The 23,083-nt window shown below is 34.4% G+C and overlaps 1 protein-coding gene across 1 annotated transcript; it reads left to right on the forward strand.

The window, feature by feature from the left end:
- Nucleotides 1–12,794: 12,794 nt before the first annotated feature.
- On the forward strand, nucleotides 12,795–18,834 carry LOC110443264. The gene is made up of 5 exons (XM_021487385.1): nucleotides 12,795–12,983; nucleotides 15,346–15,629; nucleotides 16,008–16,032; nucleotides 16,601–16,699; nucleotides 17,207–18,834. The coding sequence occupies exons 2-5, from the start codon at nucleotides 15,372–15,374 to the stop codon at nucleotides 17,434–17,436; spliced, it is 612 nt and encodes a 203-aa protein (XP_021343060.1). The 5' UTR covers nucleotides 12,795–12,983; nucleotides 15,346–15,371; the 3' UTR covers nucleotides 17,437–18,834.
- Nucleotides 18,835–23,083: the final 4,249 nt, after the last annotated feature.

Here is a 23,083-nt window from a genome sequence, read left to right on the forward strand (position 1 = left end):
TGACCTTTGATCCAGTGACCTTGATCTTAAGTCAGTTGACTCTTTGTTAAATTCTGAGCAACATTGCTTCATAATGTCGTAACGAAATGTTCACCAGTGGAAAGATACAAACTTTAACCTTGACATTTGACTCAATGACCTTGACCATTGGTCAGTTGACACCTTGTTTAATTCTGACCAACATTGCTTCATAGTGTCATAACAAAATGTTCATCAGTGAAAAGATACAAAATTTGACCTCGACCTTTGACCCAGTGATCTTGACCTGTGGTCAGTTGACTCTTTGTTTAATTCCGATTAACTTCATAATGTCATAAAATGCTCATCAGTGAAAAGCTACAAAATTTGACATTGACCTTTGACTCAGTGACCTTGACTTCTGACACAATGACCTTGGGTCAGTTGACTCCTTGTTTAATTCTGATCAACTTTGCTTCATCAAGTCATAACAAAATGTTCATCAGTGAAAAGATGCAAAATTTGACCTGGACCTTTGAACCTTATGACTTTGACATTGCCTTTAATCTCAGTGTGTATTTTTGTGAACTGAACAACTAGACCAAGTTTCATGTAAATCGGTCAATAAATACCAAAAAACAAAATTTGTGGACGGACGGACAGACAGAGTGATTACTATAGGGCACCCGTATCTCTGATATGGGGCCCTAATAATTCTCCTTAAATCTTGGAATGAGTATTTATTGATCACTTATACATGAACAGAACGAACAAAAGCAACAACTTTATGGTCAGTTATTTTTATTCCCTGATGTGTAAAAATATTTAAATAATAAAATTATGAAAGATGCTGCTGATTTTTTCTGACTAAAACAGATCCATCCGATCACAACCAACGACACTAATCGCTTTTCGTTGTAATCTTCATTAATCTTAAGGTTGAATAACCAGTCATCTTCATTGTGATTTCTTTTCACCCTGAAATACAAAATCTTTAAATATCAGGAGACTGAAAACAAAACATAGATATTTCAGTTTTGTAGAAATCTTAAAAGCATAAAAATTAAACTTTTTGGGGTAAATCAGTTGCATGTTCTCTGAGGATTCAGTTAACCCAATATAAAATGGCATAATAATGTATTAATGAAAGCAAAGGATTTCCGATTTCCTCATATGAAAATCAGTTTTTTAGTTTAAACCATATTTTATTCATGTCAATAAACATTGTACATTTACATAGACATTTCATTCTTATAATTAGGAAACAAGTACTATTCTACTTATACATAGTCCTTCTCATCATTTCATTTGAAAATTAATGTCTTATTTACCAGCCTCAATTTTGGATGAAGATTCTTAATTTTTACACTTTAAGGAGAGATTATGTCTTACTTTAAGACCTATATATATATATATATATATATATAAGGACAGGTAAGAATATTTTCCGAAATATCATGATGCACTGACCTGCAGCACAAAGGATCTAGTGTAACATTTTAATCGCTATCAATTAAGTTCTTTGTTATAAGGTAAATCAAATAACATGTACTACCCAAATAATCCCAAGGCCTACAGTAAAGATAATTATTGGATATTAACTTTTTAATATTTTGTGATTTAAAATTTTGCACTCAAGAACTATTATGAAATTCACAAGGGAAGCAACAGCTGAAGGCAACAAAGGCTGCAGAAAAGACGTATTGTTGGCTGACGGTGCGGAGCAGGCAAGAGGTAAAACCCCAGATGCCTTCCATTGTTAGGCATTGTGTTAACCTCCATCTGGTGGTTTCTACTGTACACTTGTTAGTTAGAGGGAAATGTTTTACCTTGAGGACCTGCAGAAGGAGGTCCACTGAAGGTCTATCCCAGGACTGTTTGCTACAGTACAAAAACTCAACTCGACCCTCCTTGTCCAGTACAAAGTCTCCTCCCATCTGAAAAAGAAATCTTATCAATTACTTTACAATTTAAACATATGCTATGGTAGGCAATGGTGAAAATAGCTACTGCAGTGTCTCTAAGGGCAACTTTTATTTTTAAAATTTCTTCCAGAAGATGACTCCTGGTGAACAAACAGTGATTTTATACAGTTAAAATACCTGGTATAGGCTAGAAGGATATAGCAAGATTCTGGTTTCCCTGAGACCTCGTCCATTTCCCAAGGCTAAGCGGAGGAATTTAGGTCTGGTCGAGGGAAACCAGAAACTTTCTATATCCTTCAAACCCACACTTTTAGAGTTTTATCATATAGGGAAAAAAGAAAAATATTTTTTAAGAGTCATATTATCAAAAGGATTTCTGAAAACCTATTGAAAGAAAGATGTATGTATATCACTATACTCTTTCATCATTGTTTGCAATTTTGTGTCACAAATATAAACCCTTTCACCACATCCAAATCAATGCATGGTAGAGTCTACTAAAGTCACATAGTGATGAAATGGTCAAAAACTGGGAGAGGTCAGATCATTATAATGTTCAAGCTTTGCAAAACCTCTCGGCTGATTGGTTTGATAATTTCCGACGAAAAGTTAAAAAGAATATCCAGGGTGATAGTCTTCTGGGGTGCATATGGCTGATAGAGGACTAACTCCCTGGACAGTGAAGTCGGGGCAAAAGCAAAGATATACCTGTAGCCAATTTAAGGGGTATTTTTACATAGAGAAAATAAAGTAGATATTTTAAAATGTTATAACTCTAGATCTTCGAACCTGTTGAGTGTCATCATGGACGTTTTCATATGGTTTAGGAAGAGGTACACCCTGGGCCATTTTCTCAGCATAGAACAGCATTGCGCTCACACTCCACACCTATAACACATATGGTTAACAATTCAGGAATTCAATCAAGGATTTGCAAATCACCAGCATCGCTAACTAATTAAAATCTGTAAAATCTAAATTTAAGAAGTTCCAATACACTGTGGCAGAGCTGGGTCTTACACTATCAACTATCAAAATACTATTGCAAGGCCCTTTCCAATCTGTCATTCATTTTGATGGTACATGGTTGCTCCTGTGAGCTACTGGCATCTGTCTTTGTTGTTGTACGTTAACAATTTAATTTTCAACTTCTACAGAATAACTGAATTGATTGACTTTGAATTTGGTACAAATATTCAATATGATGTCTCATCTAAATGTTCTTAATTTTTGTACCAATCCAAAAGATGGCCAACAAGTGAATTCTTCTCAAACTTTACTCCAAATTTGGTACAAATGTTCTTTTATCTGGTTGCCAACAAGTGTCTTTACTTTTAGAGCTGATCCATTATTCAAGATATCCACTCTGGGCCTGTATTCATGAAACGTTCTCATGCTCAAGTATGGATTCTGTGCTCAAACCAGCTTTCTTGTAACTCACTTAAATCATGTCAAACAATCAAAAAGTCAATTGTAAACATTGAAAACAGTATTTGGCTTGAAGTTTCTTCGCATTAATTTTATTTCCAAATCATTGACAAAATAAGATTTTTTAAATAATTTATGGCCAGAAGAAGAAATTAGACTTGAGCACAAAATCCATGCTTGAGCATGAGAATTCATGAATACGGGCCCTGGACTCTGACTGGCTGAGACATTTTTAACTTCTTCCCAAGAATTGCTGCACCAATTGACTCAAAATTTGGTGCAAATGTTCTTATTTTGCATGCTGTTCGAAAATTCCAGGATGGCCACTCAGTAGCTCAGACGTTTTCGATTTGAACTCATGAGCACTAAGGTGGCTACAGGTTCTTGTACTATAAAATGATTCTTGGTAAGTCACTTACATTGATAAAGCAATATAACTCAGATCCCGAAATCCAAAATGCATGTAGCTAGACTTCTCATCAGTCATAATAATTAAACACATACATACGTAAGTTTAACTTGTCATATTGGTACAATATTGTTCCTACGTGTTGGTAAATGCTACTTTGTGGTCAAAAACATCATTTTAAACAGATCCAAGATGGCTGCCACAGCTTCTGATTGGCTAAGATCTTTTAAGCTACAACTTGTGTTCTGTTGGTCTGATTGTTTTAATACTTGGTGGTAAACGTTATGCATGTTGGATAGTCTACTATATATATCCTGTAATAAGGCCAGAGGGCCAACACATGAAATCTCTGAAATACAAAGTAGGAGATTGGTTTACAACAGGACAATGAAATGGCATTTGTTTGTCCATTTTCATTTCAACTGAAAAACATTAGATTTGGTTAGTCTTATTATCAGGCATGGGTTAATTGACAGTTAATAAAGTAAATGGCGTAATTTGAATCACGATATTTACATTATCCAAGATTGCTGTCTTTGCTACTGTTGGCTGAGACCTTTTAGGCTATAACTTCTGTTCTGTTATTCTGATTTTGTCCATCCTTGGTGGGAAATTGTACTTGTCATTTTCATGTTTTGTTGCTATATAATACTGATCTTAAAATACAACATGATTGTTGTTGCTTTTGCTTGGTGATCATGGGAGATATTTTATGGTCAGGCACATGGCAGGGCCCTGTTTTACGGCTAGGTTTTTAGTTGAAATTACAAGCTATAAATAAGTGTATTATGATAAAAAAATCACTACTGTACACATGCACTGGGAAATCTTTGCCCAATCAAACTTCTCTCATCGCCCATGAAATCAATTTACACAAAGTTGTTTTCTTCTATTTGCTGTTATGATAAATTTGCCTTTATTACTTAGGGGGAAAAAAGGCAAAAGTTCAACTGCAGGGAAAAACACAGAATAAAATTTTACAAAAAACAACTACTTACCTTATAAACAGATCGGCTGAGACCAAAGGCAGAATAAATCTGAAAATCAATAGTTTTAGATATGAAAATGTATGTATGTCAATATCTTCCCATTTGCGAGCAGGGAAAATATACTTCATCCCTAACAACTATACACAAATAACCTTTTATTCAATAATATGCACTGCATGTATACTCACAACTTTAGTGCACACATGTAACAGGAGAGGAAAAATTGTCCTATTACAAATTGGTGCCGTTAACCCTCCTCATTCAAGGTAGGAAAACCCTTGGCGGGGAGTCAAATAACCTGGGTTGGTGTTAGAAAAAAGGGGGAAATAGTGTAAAAGATGTGCATTGATTAGGTTGCCTTACAAGCGTCAGCTGTAGGGAATTTCCCTTTAGCTTAGCGGTAAAGCATCGGGCTGGAAAGCCAAGGGTCGCAGGTTTGATCCCCAGCGACGGCACTATCTTTATCACTACTCCCTGTCCTACTACAAATTTCTCCATCCCAGACAAGCCCCAAGTTGGGCGCCAAACGTAACAGGAGAGGAAAAATGCACGGCCAGACTAGGGTTTGAACCCGGGACCCTCCAAACTCTAGACGGTCAAGATGGATGCTTTACCAATTCAGCTATACAAATGTATACTGCATATGTATATATAAAACTTCCTGCCAACATACCATGAGAATAGTAGCATCATGCTACAGCTTTCTGAGGTTCTGAAAAAAGACTCAAATAACCTTGAAAGTATTGGTGTAGGCCTTTGTAAAATGAATGTTGATCTTTATCTAAGGGGACATAATTTCAGAATTATCAGTACAGTATGCATGTACACAATATTACTAAGCGACAAAATCCTTTGGTGTATCTTACCTTTCGATCAGTATCCAACAGCATGGGATATTGACACTTTGTTTCCTTCAACCACTGGAGAGCTCCCTCCCGTATTCCAAATGAGATTAAGACAATTTTACTGTTCTGTGCAAAAATGTCCTTCTGAAACAGAGAGGATATAACAAGTAGTGATACACTTAAAATAAATGAAAAGGTTATATAGCACAACCAGTGAAGCTGATATTGTGTGATGTTTCGATGACTAATATGATACATACTCTGTCACCTTTATCATTTTGCAATAATAATTGTTTGTATTTATACCAAACACCCATACATTAGCAATGTACTCTCTGTATAAATGTACTTTATATTGGACATTATATGAATTGTAAACCAAAACAAATGCTAATTCTGAACAAATGAAATATTTCATTGGTGAAGCAATAATAAAACCTGCTAAAATATTTAATGAAATAAAAAAGAAACTACTGTTCTAGTCCTACAACTACCTCAGCTTTTTCCAGGAGGGTGATATGCTCTCGTCATGGAAGTCAGGCAAAATGTCGCAGCAGTATGAGGGTAAGGTGGTCACTTGTCAGATACTGGGATAAGGTAGTAGTGTCCCCTGTCCTTGCATCTTCCAAGATCACATTAATAGGTCCCTCCTGTCCCTCGGACAGGGTGCTGACCCCTCCCTCCTGTAGCTGCTGATCAAGGTCCTGGAGAAGCTGGTCCCACTCAACCTACAAACAAGGGAATAGCACTATTTACAGCTTTTATGTTTCAGCAAGCATATCTAGGTAACTGTTTATCAGTACAGCAAAGGCTAATGATGGGCACTCGGTTGAAAAATCATAATCAATTATCGGTTTGTATTAATCGGAAGTAGTAAACCGATTGCATGATTGCTTTATAATGTTATGGGGACTGAAAGTGAATACCCAAATAAAGTGAGAATCCTGCTGTTACATCAATAGACAAAGTTGTAAACTATACATTAGGCTTCTATTTTCATTTACAATGAATGGAGTTCAAGCAACTTTCGTGCAGTTTTGTCAAGCCTATAGTAATTAAAATTGATAAGAAGAAATGACTTTAAATGCGAACCTTTTATTGTATACATTTGAAACTTTGATTTCAATAATGAACCAATTATATCGGTTCATTATAATTCATAAATCAGAAAGGGCTAACTGATTGAGATCAATTATATCATTGTTCATCAGCCCATCACTAGTAAAGACTCAATATAAGGTCCCTTGTGTCATGTCCAATAAACCGTTTTTCCTTTTTTTAGCTGAATAATTCCTTCATAATTTATGTCTCCAATGATATATATCACCACACTGCTTATACATGTAATACCAAAATTTCGCTAGACAAATATTTATACAATGTATAAAAAAAACCCATGTCTTTTGTACATGTAATAAGAAATAACACACTAAATGTACATGTACAGCTAAGTAACCAGAACCTAAATAAATTTAGAAAAGTAACTTTGAATATTTTGTGGTAAAAGTCTACAGAAATGTGAGTGAGTTAGGAGAGAAGATCACAGCATTAAGGAACAATATACAACTGGTACATTGGTTGCTGGCAAAGGAATCAGATCATCTGCATCGATTTTAGGAATGGATTGAAAATGATTCATATACAATGTAATAGAACCAGAGTTTAAACAATGGCACTTTCAAATGGATTAATACTGTAAATCACCTGATCCTTGCAAATACCTATTTCACAAATATATTCGAAACGACTACAGACCTTGATTTAGGATTTTTGAAACATTGTATTTTTTTCATTTAGAAACTAAAATATCTAAGAAGGTCCCAAATAAAACTTAAATGTTGTATCATTAAAACTTCCGATTGTCAAATCAATGTAAATGTGCATAAATGAATGTAAGGTTTCATCAGTATTACCTCTGTGTCGTTGATACTTTGTTCCAGGTCCTGGATATCATGGTGTCTAGTGGGAAAGAAATTCATATACAGACATATAATTGATTGGTTTTACATTGATATAATCAATCCACTAACACTTCATTCCTCATGATTTTGGGAAATATATTTGATTAACACACTTTACATGTATAGTATCTAGTAACAGACTATTTCACTTTAAATGTAAGACTGTTATATTGATGGTAAATCCCACAATGAACAAGTCATAATGATGGATGTCACAATTCTAAATGACTTTGAATAGATTAATTTGCGATGACATTCTTCTTCTCCCGATAACTGCGACAGAACTCATAAGTATGAGTGCAACTGTCACATTGACAATTGTATTTTGGACATGCAGACTAATATTTTGAAATTAGAGTGGAAAATATATAAAACCGGTTTGTCAGCCATTTTTAATCAGTTGCACTTCATAAACCTTAACTTTTGAATATATAACACTCACCTGAAGTTTTTTTTCACGACTTTATCAAAATCTTTCTTGTTTGTAACTTTCAATCTGAAAAGAAACAGAACTATATATTGTGCCTTTTCAAAACAAAAACAAAAGCACACATATACACATATATATAACACATTCACCCTTGAAGACACATCTCAAAGGTTGGAATACTGTTTATTATGAAATTTTAGGGGTGAATGAGATAATGATCAATCAAGTGAGAAAGCAAGTATGGTGATAACTGATCGATCATTGCCATAATGACATATAGCGATAAATAAAACATAATCTAGTTAATTAAATAAATCCAGTTAATTAAATAAATAAAACATAATCTAGTTAATTATTTGATGGTTGTTACAGGAAGGTGGTCTTCATTGACAGTTGGTCTTCATAGACAGGTGGTCTTCATAGACAGGTGGTCTTCATAGACAGTTGGTCTTCAAAGTTCAGTGTACACTGTATTTTCCCAACAGGTTAGGATACTGATTTCAGTATCTAGGTTCGATAAAAGACATTCCATTTTTCCAGTGATTTTTTTAATTTGAATTTGTATGATCACATTTTTTCTCAAAGTGAAGATATGATATACCTGGTACATTATTTGACTTTTTGAAAAACCATGAAGCATAGTCATTTGATAAATTTACATGTGCTTTTCAAATCCCAGGGGTTTTGAAAAACAATCTCTTTGATGAAATTGGCAAAGAAATTATTGCCATAATAGCAAATTGGAAAAATTTGGATAATAATTATGACCACTACATGAAATAAGACACTTTTCTTTTACACTTACCGGCCTGCTGTACATGTAACCACAGGGAATTGACACGTTACTATGACCCAAACTTCGCGAGCCAAGGGTGTTCAATACGATACTCTCCTATGAATAGGAGAGTATCGTATTGAACACCCTTGGCTCACGAAGTTGCTATGACCCAGAATGAAAAATAATACCCCATGGTCCGACCCCCAGATGACTTGATCTGGGGGTCGGACCATGGGTAATTGTTTTTTTCATTTTGATTTTGGGTCAAAGGAACGTTTCAAGTCCCTGTGCATGTAACCCACTATGTTGAAACTCAGTTCACTTGTAGGAATTTATTAAATCTTGTATTAAGTTCTTTAGTTTTTTATTTTTTATTTAAAAAAGAAATGTTCTGATATCCCCTGACATCTCATTAGTACATGTACAAGGAACATTAAAGAACTTTTTTTGTGTAATATGATATCACTGACATTATCTTCATTCCATATAAGGAGGTATCTATGGATTACATTATAAGTTAATGACAAAAGGAAATTAAGTATGTGATAACTGATGCCTATATAGAGATACCTTTCAAATGCATTCCTGTAAGTTGAAGCAAGTCCAAACAATTTGCTGATTTTTCCATTTACAAAGTCATTGACACCATTGGTTTCTGTAAATTAAAAGTATTTTTTAACATTATAAATAGGTATATGAATGCAACCAAGATAATATCAATGTTATGTATTTCTTTTTAAAATGAGAACATGTATTGTGATATATTGATATTGTAATACATATATGTATGTATATTGCTATATTTTGTGATAAAACGAGATTTATTTGAAAATACTGTCAATTATTTAAATAAGTGCCTAGCACCTATGTAATTTGCGCAGGCATTTTTTGAGTAATTCAAGTTCCGAAAATCGAACTCAGATAATGAAAAACAAACCGCTTTGGATTCTTAGGATTTTTGTAATTTGTTTATTATAAGTAAGTTCATAAGTATTGTTTACAGGTACAATGATGTTAAAACTAAGAAGAAACTGCCTACATGTAATAAACTACATTTGCTGTGTTGATTTTGTTTGTCCACACATGTATTCAGTTGTATATTCATATAGATGATGACTAATAATTTGTTGATCTGGTCGAGTTGTGAACAATCTGACCTTCCAATTGCATCAATAGCTAGAGTTTGATTCCCAACATTGTTTTAACATGAAAAATTCATATAAAATAGTTTTTCTCCTGCCCACACAACTCCAACAACCCACTGGCAGTGTATAAAATGGTCTGGGATGGGTGTGACCGTGTCTGTGCTGTATCATTCAAAAGAGGTTGCATTATGAAAAAGATACTTTTAGTGTTGGAAGCATGGTCCTACCCCCAAAACAGAACACTACTACATCTCCAGCATACATGAAGGAATGCATATATGTGGGAATAGTTAGCAAGATGGCATAAGACTTGTAGTTGGTGCCTGATAAGGCAGCTCCTACGAAAATCTTCAGAATGTATATTTATGTATTGTAAGCCCCTCCGAGTGGCTTATTCTAGCTCGAAAGGGATCTTTATCAGATGCCATATGTTCACCTGGACATCTAATAAATAGCCCCATCTAGCTGGAATAAGCCTTATCAGGCACTAACTACTAGTCTTATGCCAGTGTAATTTTAAGTATGGCTGCTTGTTGACCATTTACCGGGTAATAATGACTGCATGATAATATCCTTGTTGGAATTCTATCCATTTTCAAGGTGGTTTCTTTTTTCAAATTTAAGATAAATGAAAGTAAGCAATTCAACAAACATTTAATAGCTGCTGATTGGAATATCAAGATTTAAAATTGGTAATGCAAAAAAATATCAATTCAATTTACTTCCAAGTATTCAATTGACTATCAAGTACTGCATTATATCTTTACTACAGCCGTAGACCTGAAATGAAATCATACCTTTAACAACATTCCGGGAAAATTTTAGAATATCTTCCTCTCTGTCTAAAATGTTTTTCAGGCTATGTCGCAGGTCCGACAATACTTCAGCCTCCTCCGTTGTCATTCCAAGGTATGCACTTTAACTGAAAAAGTAAATCTTCATGATTAGAAATAAAGAGGAGATACATATATGACTCGTAATGATCTATAAATAATTGAGATAATTCATTTTTGAATATAATTAAAGTACCACCAGACCTGTTTTATATACACATGCATGTAAACCATTCCTATAAAAGGTACATACTATATCATTCTAATGTATGAAAGTACTTAATTAAGCTGCACATGACTTTCCCCTCAATCCTTGAAGAAATTCTGCAATTTATCATTGCAGATTTGTATTGATTTGCAAAGGGGACAATTATTGAAAATAGATCAAAATAATGTTTGGACATTTTCTTAATACATTGTATTATGTATTTTATCCAATGACTAAAATACTGGTTTGTTTGGCGACTTCAAAAGTATATAATGACACATACAGATTGTGTTTAGGTCCTTATCCTTAGCCTTAAATTATTATTGATATCATTAAACCTGACTAGTTAACAGGAATCTTTCCCTTTCTTTACTGATCAGGGATAATGCAGACTAACTAATTAAGGATAACAATCTGCATAGAGTGTTACAGATCATTAGTGCCAGTTAAGAATTGCATTTGTAGTTTTAATTTGTTTTCATAACATACTACCTAAACTTTCCACAACATGTACAGACACAGTGCTCTTTTGTCAAATATCGTTTGTATTCATGCAATCAGCATTTGTTCTCTCAATGCAGTTTTGATACCCATCGCTTCCCCATCAAACATCATCCCCATCCCACTATAAATCCTTGCACCCTTTCTCTTTCTTTTCCCTGCACATGTTATACTTTATATATATTTATATTTATTTATATGAATTATAATATTGTCAGTACTGATCCATAGCTGCTGTTATGTCCATAAGGAGACGGATTTACATAAGTACTATGTACTTGTTTCTGGATCCTTTTCTGTATTAATAACCATGTACTATTGTAATTTAACATCAATAAAAAATAAAGTTTAAACTAAGGATAACAATTGTTTGTGCATTCCACATAAATGTGAACATCTTAATCAGAGGCTGGCAGACTAAAACCATCAAAATATAAAACTGATCATTAAATACTATCCATGTTTGATTATCATTTTTCATATTTGTTGTTTCAGAAATAGAAACAGTTCTCAATAAAAACCTTAGAAATATTTATATATCTGAGCTGGACGTGATGGGTTTGAAAGTTTGTTTCAGTTCATTGAAATTGAAACATTGGCATTATTTGAAGAAAAAAGTAACATTTACCTTTAGCAATGATACAAGTACAATTAAAAAAAGAGGACTTTGAGGTCCTGCTTCTATGTATGCATGTAAGGAGCTGACATTTTCAGTTAAATAGAACTTGCAGTAAATATAATAGCTAAGGTTGATAAAAAGGAAACATGGAATATTCTCAAATAGGAACGGATTGGCTCGAATTCAAATGGTTGTGGATACCACAAGTACTCGATATCGGGCTATAGTATATGTTACATAAGCCACCTGTGGTGGTTATATATTAACTCAAATTCATGTGTATACATGTTTTAATTGAACTTGCATGGTACATTATATTTTGTATGTGGGAATTGAAGATGTAAGTGATGTGTTTTGATAAAAGCTTAAATGTGTAATTATTGAACATTATCATCAGTCTGCAAACAAACTTACCAGTCAATAAAATTGTTATGTGGCCGATGGCGATATGTAAAGCATAGCAGGTAATCTTCAAATCTCAGCTGTTATCAGTTCAGATGTCAAGGCCATGCTGTCATCCGTTCATTTGCAGAGTATAGTTTTCTTGCGATATAATTATCTGTAGTTAGTGATTTTCATATGATTACGATATGACTAATAAATATCATGAATGAAATACAAGGAACAACTTAACCTTAATCCACATCCCCTCCCCCTTTTTTTGATCAAAGTGAAAGTAAATCTTACTCGTTAATACTCTTATGAATACCACTGTTTCAAAGCTTTAGAATGACAATGATGACAGTGGCATTCGGATATCCTAAGACTTTTGGTACACACTGAAGAAAACGTCAGTGTGTCGAAAATCGAGGAAATCCCCGGTGAATATACTTTCCATCCTGTGTTTGTGCAGCAGAGCGTTGATGTGGAACATAAACGCTATCAAAATATTGTAGGCACAACTGGCCGCTTTGACATTTCCTCTGATTTAATCAACTCATTATTGTGGTACCGGTAAGTCGTCAAATATAACTTCCTATCGCGCGAGTATCGGCGAACAACACGAATCACCTGCCGTTATGCTGCAGAAGGCTTTTTGTAAGGCCTAACAGTAACAGTAGTGACACTGACAGGTCTTTCTCCCATACAAATAGAGGATTTTAACCAATTTTTATAAAATTCCTTTTCTGTATGAATGATGAGATTTTCACTAATTTGATATAAAGCATCCTTGGGCAAAAGAGGACACAATTTTGCTTGACTGAAGGTTATGGCTCCCCATGGGGGCAGCGGAACCCAAGTTTCCTCTGGCCCGACATCAGACTTAGACATTTTGACATGTCTGGTGTAGGGCCAGAGCACTCTACTATGAAACGAAAACGTGGAATTCTCCTAAACCGTTTTGGTATTGGAGAGTTTTGAGGTGCTGACAAGATACAAGATACCAGAAACTTTATTTTTTGTCGTATATATATAACATGTAACATTAGCTCTGAAGAGAAATGTCTAAGTCTGGTGTCAGGGCCAGAAGAAACTCGTGCTTAGAGGAAAACAAGTTCATACAAAAGCACACACAAAAATAAGACCATATTTAACTAAAATAAGATATTTATTAAAAAAACCACACACATTACACTATGAGATTATATTTGATTAAGATAATGGAATGTGGTAAAGGAAAATTTGTTTAGTTACAATCACGGTATCGAAAAAATGATCAAAATTTTAAATATATGTAAAATACATTTGAGTCTGTTAAGATCCTGATTTCTTATGTAAATACAGCAAAATAACAATACGGCTCAGAGAAAAGGTGATGGGGTATCCCCTACCTACCAAGTCCTCTGATAATGATAATGACAACAACACATACTTCACAACTATTGATAAATGAAATATTCTTTGATCCAAATCCACCCTTATTATCACCAAAAGCTGCTTCATTCCATCAGTGGAGTCCTCAATTTTCAATCGTCCAAAATTTCCCATCAGAGCAATGCTATTTTTTAGGAAAAAGTAAATTAATTTCATTCTGTAGGAATGGAGAAATTTTAACCAAATTAGGTCCATCCTTGAGAATACAAGACTCAATTTTTTGTAAATGGAGGGTGCGGTCCCTTGTTAAAGTAAATAGAGATAAATGTTAAAATCCTTTTCCTTCCATAAGTGATGGGCTGATGATCGATTATAATAGAAAATTGATTGGTTTGTTCTTTCCAGATTACAAATTCCATATCAATATCATTTGTTCATAATTGAAATCAGAGTATTTAAATGTCTTTCATGTAAAGTATGCTTTGAAAGTCATATATTGTTATGATTTATTGATTTATACTATATGGTTGATAAAAATGCATAAACGTTGCTTGGCATACATTCATTATAAAAGAATAAAACCTGATGTATAATGAACAATGCTGTCTATTGATGTAATAGAAGTGCTCTAACTTTATTTGGATATTCAGTCCCAAATAAATTATAAACCGATAATGCCATCGCTCAGTGATCTGTTTACTACCCAACACTACCCTCCATACAGAAGAAGGAATCTAAACCAAATTTGATATAGATTGTCCTTAGCCCAACAAGATTCAATGTTGTATAATCTATGGGTGCCCCCAAACCCCAATGGGGACAGAGGGATGGTAGCCAAAAAGATGTTGCAGAGAGACGAAGCCATGCAATATTTTGAAATATTTGCAGTATAATATTTAATGAATTTTATTTGCCATGATTGCTTAAATAACCAGGCCCTCTGGGCGTCTTAAATTATAGTTCTACATCCAGTAAATCCAAAATGGCAGCTTCCATTAAAAGAATTTGTGCATGCACAATTTCCTAAATTAAGCAAGTTAACTTGACCTCCTAGCTGGGAAAGATTTTGGTCTGCTGGATAACCGAACTACTTGGTAGTGAAGCGGACGTAAAACCTATCAATCATCAGGGAGAGATTTCATTGTAGGTTTTGACTGAAGTTTCTGATATGTACGTACATGTTACCCATGAAGCTCAATTTGTTAGGCTGCTTTGCAGGCTCACTGAAGGGCTTCCGTCAAAAGTTAATCTTTTAGTAAATTTATATACCGGTATTCTTATTTCTTAACATATAAATGTTTTAGTCCAAAGGACTGGTTGCTCAGTATTGATTTAATATTGTGCTGGTGACAGTCGTATATCTGGATAAATCCAAAATGTCTATACCAAGGCTATTACTAGGCTTAGTGCAGAGCTTTTTATTGACCCTGATCAATTGATTGTGCTTCACTTCCTTGTTGCATTTGTATCCAAGCTTAGTGCAAAGGTTTTAATCAACCCAGAATGCAATAATTTTCTTTCAACAGCATCAATTATCTTTTTTTTTCAATATATTTGACAGTATGCCACATTACTCATTGGAATAGTATGGCCTCCCTGAGAAGATGTTTTGTGTTTCTGACAAAGACTGCCAAGACTGGGAAAAATTTCACATGTCTGAATGGCAGAAAATTGTGTTTACAACAAAGTGCATCACACATGACATTGGCTAGAGCAGAGTTGGTGAAACCGTCTTTGCTTCACAGACTGGCAGGAACATCTGACCTTTCCAGGACATTTACCCATCATTCTCACAGGAGTGAGGACCATGATTCCCCGCCTGAAAAACTATCTGATAGTTCGCTGGTAATATTTGATTTTGTTCCCACCAATTCTGTCTGTAAACCTCTGTCAAGTCATAAAAATATACATGCAATCAAAGAGCTTGTGGTAGGAGGTCAAAGGATATATTCCTTTGATTTAAACTGTTTGAAAATTTTTTTAGCCTGAAAATTATTGAAGGCATATGAAAATGTATGATCACCAAGTGTCTTAAAGATGAATAGAACAAGTAGTATGACAATATCGGGCTAGACTTAGATTAAAACTTTCTTTTCATGATGCCCAATATAATTATCATTTGAACTATTTGAGATACATGTACCTATAGTTACATAATTATAATGAATTAAACTGATTAGGCAGAAAATATTCTCTGATTTATCATTTGATTTTTTTTTTCAGAACTGTCGTCTTGCTGCTGAAAATGGTATGTCTGTAGAAAGATAAGCATGCAAATTTTAAATATCCAAAGAATATTTAAGAGAACAATTTGAGAGAATCAATTTAATTTAATTTAATTTAATTAATTTCAGAACGGCATATGCTGGGTGTAGCAGCCTAAGGGTTAATAGTCATTATCAAATCTTTTCAAATCTCAAACAGTTGCTGCTGTTATATTCAATATTGTTATATATAATAGTTCATACTTGCAAACTTTTGAAATTTCCATGGGGAAGATTCCCTGTGCTCAGAATTAAAAACTGAAAAAAAGATCGGTATAGACCTATAGGGGGAAAATAACGCTTTTAAAATGGAAGATTTTGAATTTGTCCATCAGATGAAATCATTAGATCTTAAATATATAGGAATAATTCAACAAATTCAATGGTTGGAAATATTGAAATTAAGGGTCCAAAATCGGAAGTCTCGCTCCTAAATAGGGAGAGCTGGCAAGTATGATTGTTATTCTTTTGGTATTAATACACATTTAAAAAATTGTATAGCAAATCTGTGATTTCAGTGGATCAGTGTTGAATATATGGTTTGTTTACCAGGGTATCTGTCCTGGACAAGGAACGCCTACATCTCCTGTGTGGCAGGCTGTGCCCTACTCACACATGTACAAACTGAGTCAATGGTGGACGCTGTATTTGGTATGTTGGTATTTTTTCATTGTGGCAGGTTTTCAGTGGGTTGCTGTAAAACTCCTAATCTGTAAATAAAAATAAAAATATGTATTGATTCAAAGTATATTTCACCATCCTGTCATACTGCATTTCTATGCATTGTTTTTCACAAATACGGTATACCAGGACATTTTTCGAACAGTCAAATGTTTGCCCTTCGACGCTAAAATCTTGATTCGACCAACACTAAATTTGCCCTCCACGTTTATTGACTATGTATACATGAATTATGTTGTTTACAAATGTTCGCTGATAACTGAATTTTCATAATGAACTATCTTAACCTATGAATTGAAAGAGTTCAAATGTGTCCTCAGGGGTGAATGAGTTAATATTTACTCTAAAATAGTTGTGGTACATGCATCAGATTTGTTTATAGCCAGCTTGTAAATGTAGACAGAAGCGAAATGTATAATTGAGATTTGTCATCTGCAATGTTTCACTTTAAAAAAAGAACAGTTTTGCAATTTTTAGGTATACTTTTCATATCGTGGATGAACATGACGTGTGGAACTGCTGTTTACACGTGGAACTTGCTGTCGATGCGGAGGCGGGTACAGATGAGTGGTCCCCTCACTTTTTTCTACCTCACAATGGTTCTGCTTCATTTCATGATATTTACAGCAGCCATGGTGGTCAACCATGCCGACTTCGACTCCACAAAGATAGAGGGACTGAAACCTGAGGAATCTGAGCTGAGTTAACTTTACCTGATGGCATAACTAAATACTCTTGATAATGCTTAATATATAATGCTGGTTCTATTATTGATAATTTCTAGATCCAATAATATTTTTTATAGTTATGATGATTAAAAAGTTAATTTTTTTATTGTCAAGTGTCTTAGAATATAGAGGTTTGTTATACAAACAGAGCTTCACAGATGTCTACATAAAAGTAGTAAAATAATGTGTACTGGGAAACTTTCATCCGGATAAACTTTCGCCCTACACAGGTAAAATCTATTTCGCACAATGTTAATTTCGCCCTTCACGTTTGATTACTACATTTATTATATCGCTAACTACAGTTCGCTGTAATGATAACATCACTCTCGTTTAATACAGAGGGCAAAAAAGGTGAAAACTACACTGAGGTGAAAATTTCTTGGTATACAGTAATTCATTGGAGACTAGGAGGCTTGTTTTAAGTTTACATGGCGTGAAGATCATGTGAGGTTAAGCCATGGTACATTGTCTGTCGTCGGTCCATTGACTTTTCATGAATAATTCCATATTCAGAAAGGCTACATGGTTAAGATAAGGGGAATCAATTTGGATTAAATGAAGAGTGGGGCATACCCGGGGGAAAGTTCATCCAGGTTAGCAGTACAGGCCTGTTATTAAAAATCCACATCAAGTGACAATTGGCAGAGGAGATTGTTTTTACAAAATTCTGATGTCAAGAGATATTTCGCAATGGGAGATTTATTTTATTTTGTCAAAATTAGTCACTAATCTTATAAAGATATTTAGAGACATTTTGTGCTTTGTTTGCCACCCAAGTCCATAACAAAACGGTGATGATGAAGGATTCATGTATTAGCAATATTTCTTGTCATCATACTAAATGTTGAGCTTTTCGCTAGGACGTTGATGAAAATAATTTACATTTGTGACTAGTCCTTACAAATGGGGTGAAAATGGTCCTGGGCTTAATCCAGAATAGTTAACTTTAGCTAAAGGTCTTGATGTAAAACATGTATATATTATACACATGCTGATAAGTATACTGCAATGTATGTGCAGATGTCCTTTTCTCTTTGGCCCAAACATTTGTTTACAAATTTAAGATTTTTTGCTCAAGAGCAATATCTTGTTACGGCGATAAATAAATGAACAATCATTTGTTGTCAATGATTTGGAAGTATGTTCGAGCGATTTGAAGCCGAATACCGTTTTCAATTTCTAGACTTGACTTTAAAAGTGAGAAATGGTTTAAGCAAGCTATAAGAAAACCAGTATGAGCACATAATCCATTCTAGAGAATGAGTTCCGTTTCATGAAACTGTTCTCATGCTCAAAATCAGAATCTGTGCTGAGGATAAAGTATAAACATGTCCTCGAGGCATGTCCAAACAAGACAATAATATGTCCAAACAAGACAATGATATGTCAAGACAATGATATGTCCAAACAAGACAATGATATGACAAGACAATGATATGTCCAAACAAGACAATAATATGTCCAAACAAGACAATGATATGTCCAAACAAGACAATGATATGTCCAAACAAGACAATAATGCTGAGCACTGTTTCAAAGACTGTCACCTCAAAGTGCACATCTTTCACACAGGTATCATAAGCTATGTTATCTATGTTAACATAAGACATGTCACTACCATATAGTTGCCAATATTCAAAGGGGTTTTAATTTCGCTACTTTCGCATACAAATTTTGTACCTTGCGAAATTTTGTACCTTGTGAAATTTTAGAGTGTGTCCAGAACATTCATGTTTCACGCATTCATGATGCCAGTTGACTTGAGGTTACTAGGTATAAACATAATGTTGGAAAACAAGTGCAAAGATAAATAAAACCCAGAAGATAATTTCAACTTCTTTGAATGAAAGATCAAAACGCCTTGTTAATATTCCTGGGTGGAATCTGGACAATAGGTTCCACTAATTACTTAGGTACTGGAGGCACAATAGTCTAGTGGTAGGAGGCTGGGGTCGTGACCAAAGAGTTGTGGGTTCTAGTCACTGCACGGCACTGTGTTGTATCTTTGAGCAAGATACATTACTCTGCTTGTTCCAGTCTACTCAGCTAGAATTGTTGAATGCTAGCAATGAGCGGCGAAATGGCAGCACCGGCTGTATGCTCCCCAGGGAGTTGAGAAAGATATTGGCTGGTTGAAAAGGGCCTATGAACCACGGTTAATAATTTGTGAACCACTTTGAAACGACCAGTGAACTAGTTTGTGATAAAGCGGTATATGAGAACCTCAAATTATTATTGTTATTAGATGGAAGTAACATGTTTGCTACTCTCCAGCTTTAGACATTTAGACTGTTTGAAAAAAAATGTGAGGAACACCATTGTACATCTTTCTCCTCTTATTCTCTTATTGTTGTTGTTATTGATGTTGTATGTTGACCTGTCTTGTTACTAACTTTCTGTAGGTAACATGCTGTAGCAGAAACAATTCCATAACTATATCAGTTCGAATGTATTGTATTATACAATTAGGAGTTATCATCTATATCAATCATAAGCAAACTCAGTATAAGGTAAAAACCAAAATAAAAGATCTAATCTTGACTTATGAAAAAGTTAGCTGCTTGACTAAAACGGTTAAAAAAGGGTACTATGTGTACTTTTGTATCTTTGTATTGATTTTTTTTACCTATGTTATTTTGGTATTTGCCTTTATAATTGTGTTAAGATAAAGAATGTCATCTTCATATTGAATCTTGCTAAATTTTCATTTCAGTCTCCACTTTCATTAATTCAACTTATAGTTGATGGACCAATGCAAAATATTGCTCACGATGCTTTCAGTAAAATGTCCTGAAGAAGTCACTAAGCTTGTTATAGATTGTTGCAATCATTTTATTTAAGTATACTAGTATGGGTAAATGCTGAGTATTTCCATTTCAAAGAGTTCTACGCTTAATTTAAGTGTAAGATAATATGTTTTATGTTTTATGTATTATCAGGTAACAGGTAAGACAATCTGAGTTATATGATATTGCTAAATTAAGACCATATGCTAACTTTACAATTACTTTTTTTCCTTTAATAATGTTTAAACTGGCATGACAAAATGCCTCATAATAAACTTGTTGTTTTGTTTAATGTCAAATGTCCAAATTAGCAATTCTAAAAGACACTGTACAGGTTTTATAATGTGGAATTCGTTTGGAAAGAATCTAAACATCGGAGTAACATAGCATGTATACTTCAGGAAAATGTGAATATGATGCGAGTTCGGCGAGGTGTGGGTGATAAACACGATTATAAAAACAATTTTTATTATGGCATACTGTATTATTAAGCAAAGTTTTTTTACATATCTAAATGATTTAATAATGTATGTACGGTTCAAATGCTGCAATAGTTGCAACTATGCTTGTTTTCAGCCTCAGACAATTGTGAGGTCTAGATTGTTTGACCCCCACCATGCTACTACCGGTAGAGTCCTGGTGTTAAGACAAATTTTGTCTGACCTCTAGACAGACTATTACAAAACGTGTAGCTATTATTTTGTCACAGGTGAAACTCCTGGTAAAATTATTGAATTTTTTGTGTGTGTGTGTGTGAAATAAATTTTGTATGTATGTATTGTATGTATATGTAGAAAAGAGCGTTCACTTTAAAGAAAGAAGTATCTTTGAATGCTCAATGTAGATCTATCTTGAATGTATAATCACCAGTTTGTATGTAACTATGTACACCTCCACATTTTACTATTTACATTTTGAGATGTTTTATTTATATGCATAATCAATAAATTGTTATTTTTAGTGTCCTTTAAAAATCACCATAGCTCACCGACCTAACAAGCTAACGCAAAAACTTTTAAATGTTTTCTTGATAGACCAATATAGCAAAGATTCCTTGATACATGAATAAGGTCAGTCTACAGTAATAGTACCGTCGATTCTTGTAATTCCAGTTACCTCCCTTTATATTTAAAGTGGATGAGTTGTGGAAAAATGTTGCCCCATTTGCTCTACCGGAAATATTACATATTTTGTAATGATAATGTCTGAAAATGTTCAATTATTGAATTTATTCATATTTTAAGAACATGTTACTACGCAATAAACAATATGTTTCAGCAATAAGGGAAAGTCGATTATATAATATATTTGCTCCTCAAAAAATATTGTACTTTATAAGGAGTGTAAATACAACTGGCAATTTAGACTACAGATGCAGAGAACTTTAAAAAAAGTAACAATTGTGACATATCTACTGTGTATGTTGTTTTTTTGTTTTTGTTTTTGTTTTGGGGTTTGGGTGGGGCGGGGGGATGGGGTGTCTGATATCTTATAGTTAATATTATTCTACATTTCTTCTTTACGTGTTAAATCTATTTATTTGAAAAAATAAACACACGCAACTGACTCCAAAGGATTTCTTGTTTATTTGCTGGCGTGGTCTGATGATTCTCATTTAGATATAAAATATCAATAAAACTTAAAATGGTTACTGATGACACGTAAGTAGATTATCTAAGTCCGTGCTGATGCTAAGAAAATTTAATTTGAAAAGAAAATTGAGGCAGAGCCAGTCATTTTGGTTACGTATCAGCACGAAAGATATTGCCATTACAATCTTGATCTTGAACATCATGTTCATTGTACTAAGTTGGATTTAAATTATCCATGTAAACTGGAAATTCAAAAGAAGCGGACTTTATATCAACCAATCAGTGGCAAGGATGTATAGCTATCTTATCAACACGCCGAAACAGGAGAAGTCGAACGCTTTTCAGCAAATGAGAAGGCGTGGTGATCGTATTTGGTTTCGAATCGGTCAAATACCACCACTCCATAGTCAACGCCAGGAGTAGGTATTTGTTCCGAGGATGGTTAAATTAGATTCGAGGAACCCGAGCTATGTTTTGAATGATCTAAGCCTATAGAGGTCGGTTGTCCGTCATATATATTGGATGATGGAAAAGGAGAAAGAACAGGTTACACGTGTGGAATGAGGAAATTACCCATGTAATTCGACGGAAACGATACTCGCACTGGGAATGACAAACAAACAGGAGATCGTCTGACCCCTCCGATTCCCTCATAATTGAAAGGAAAATGGCCAGAATAGATCTGAGGCGGCTCATCAGAATAGCAACAGACGACATAGAGCAGATATTATGGATGCAAGGGCTAGTGACACCAACAAGATCTACATGTTAATCAACAAGCACAGAGGGAAGTTGGCTGGCTGTATTTCAGAGCTACACGTCTTGGATAAAACATATAGTGGAAATGAAGTTCTCCAGGGTTGGGCAAATCACGTCAGCTCGATCCTTGGCAGTTCCTGCCGACAACGTTGACTTTGACTATCAAACTGCACGGAAAGTCATATACGATGTGGACATGATAGTCGAAATTTGACAGACGAACCAAGAAATGATAGAGTTCTCTAGGGGAGATGTACTAAAAGCTATCACAAGTCTCAACAAAAACAAGTCGGAGGACGTTCATGGCCTTGCAATAGAACATATACTCAACGCTGGAGAGGATGTCGTCTTGGCGATCACGAATATCATGAAAACATTCATGGAAACCGGCTTCATCCCATCTAGAACGAAGGAAGGTACCATCACTCCAATTTTCAAAAATAAATGCAGCAAGTTCGACGCTTAGAATTACGAAGGAATTACCAA

Source organism: Mizuhopecten yessoensis, unplaced genomic scaffold (assembly GCF_002113885.1).
Source record: "Mizuhopecten yessoensis strain PY_sf001 unplaced genomic scaffold, ASM211388v2 scaffold716335, whole genome shotgun sequence".
Classification (NCBI taxonomy): Eukaryota; Metazoa; Mollusca; class Bivalvia; order Pectinida; family Pectinidae; genus Mizuhopecten; species Mizuhopecten yessoensis.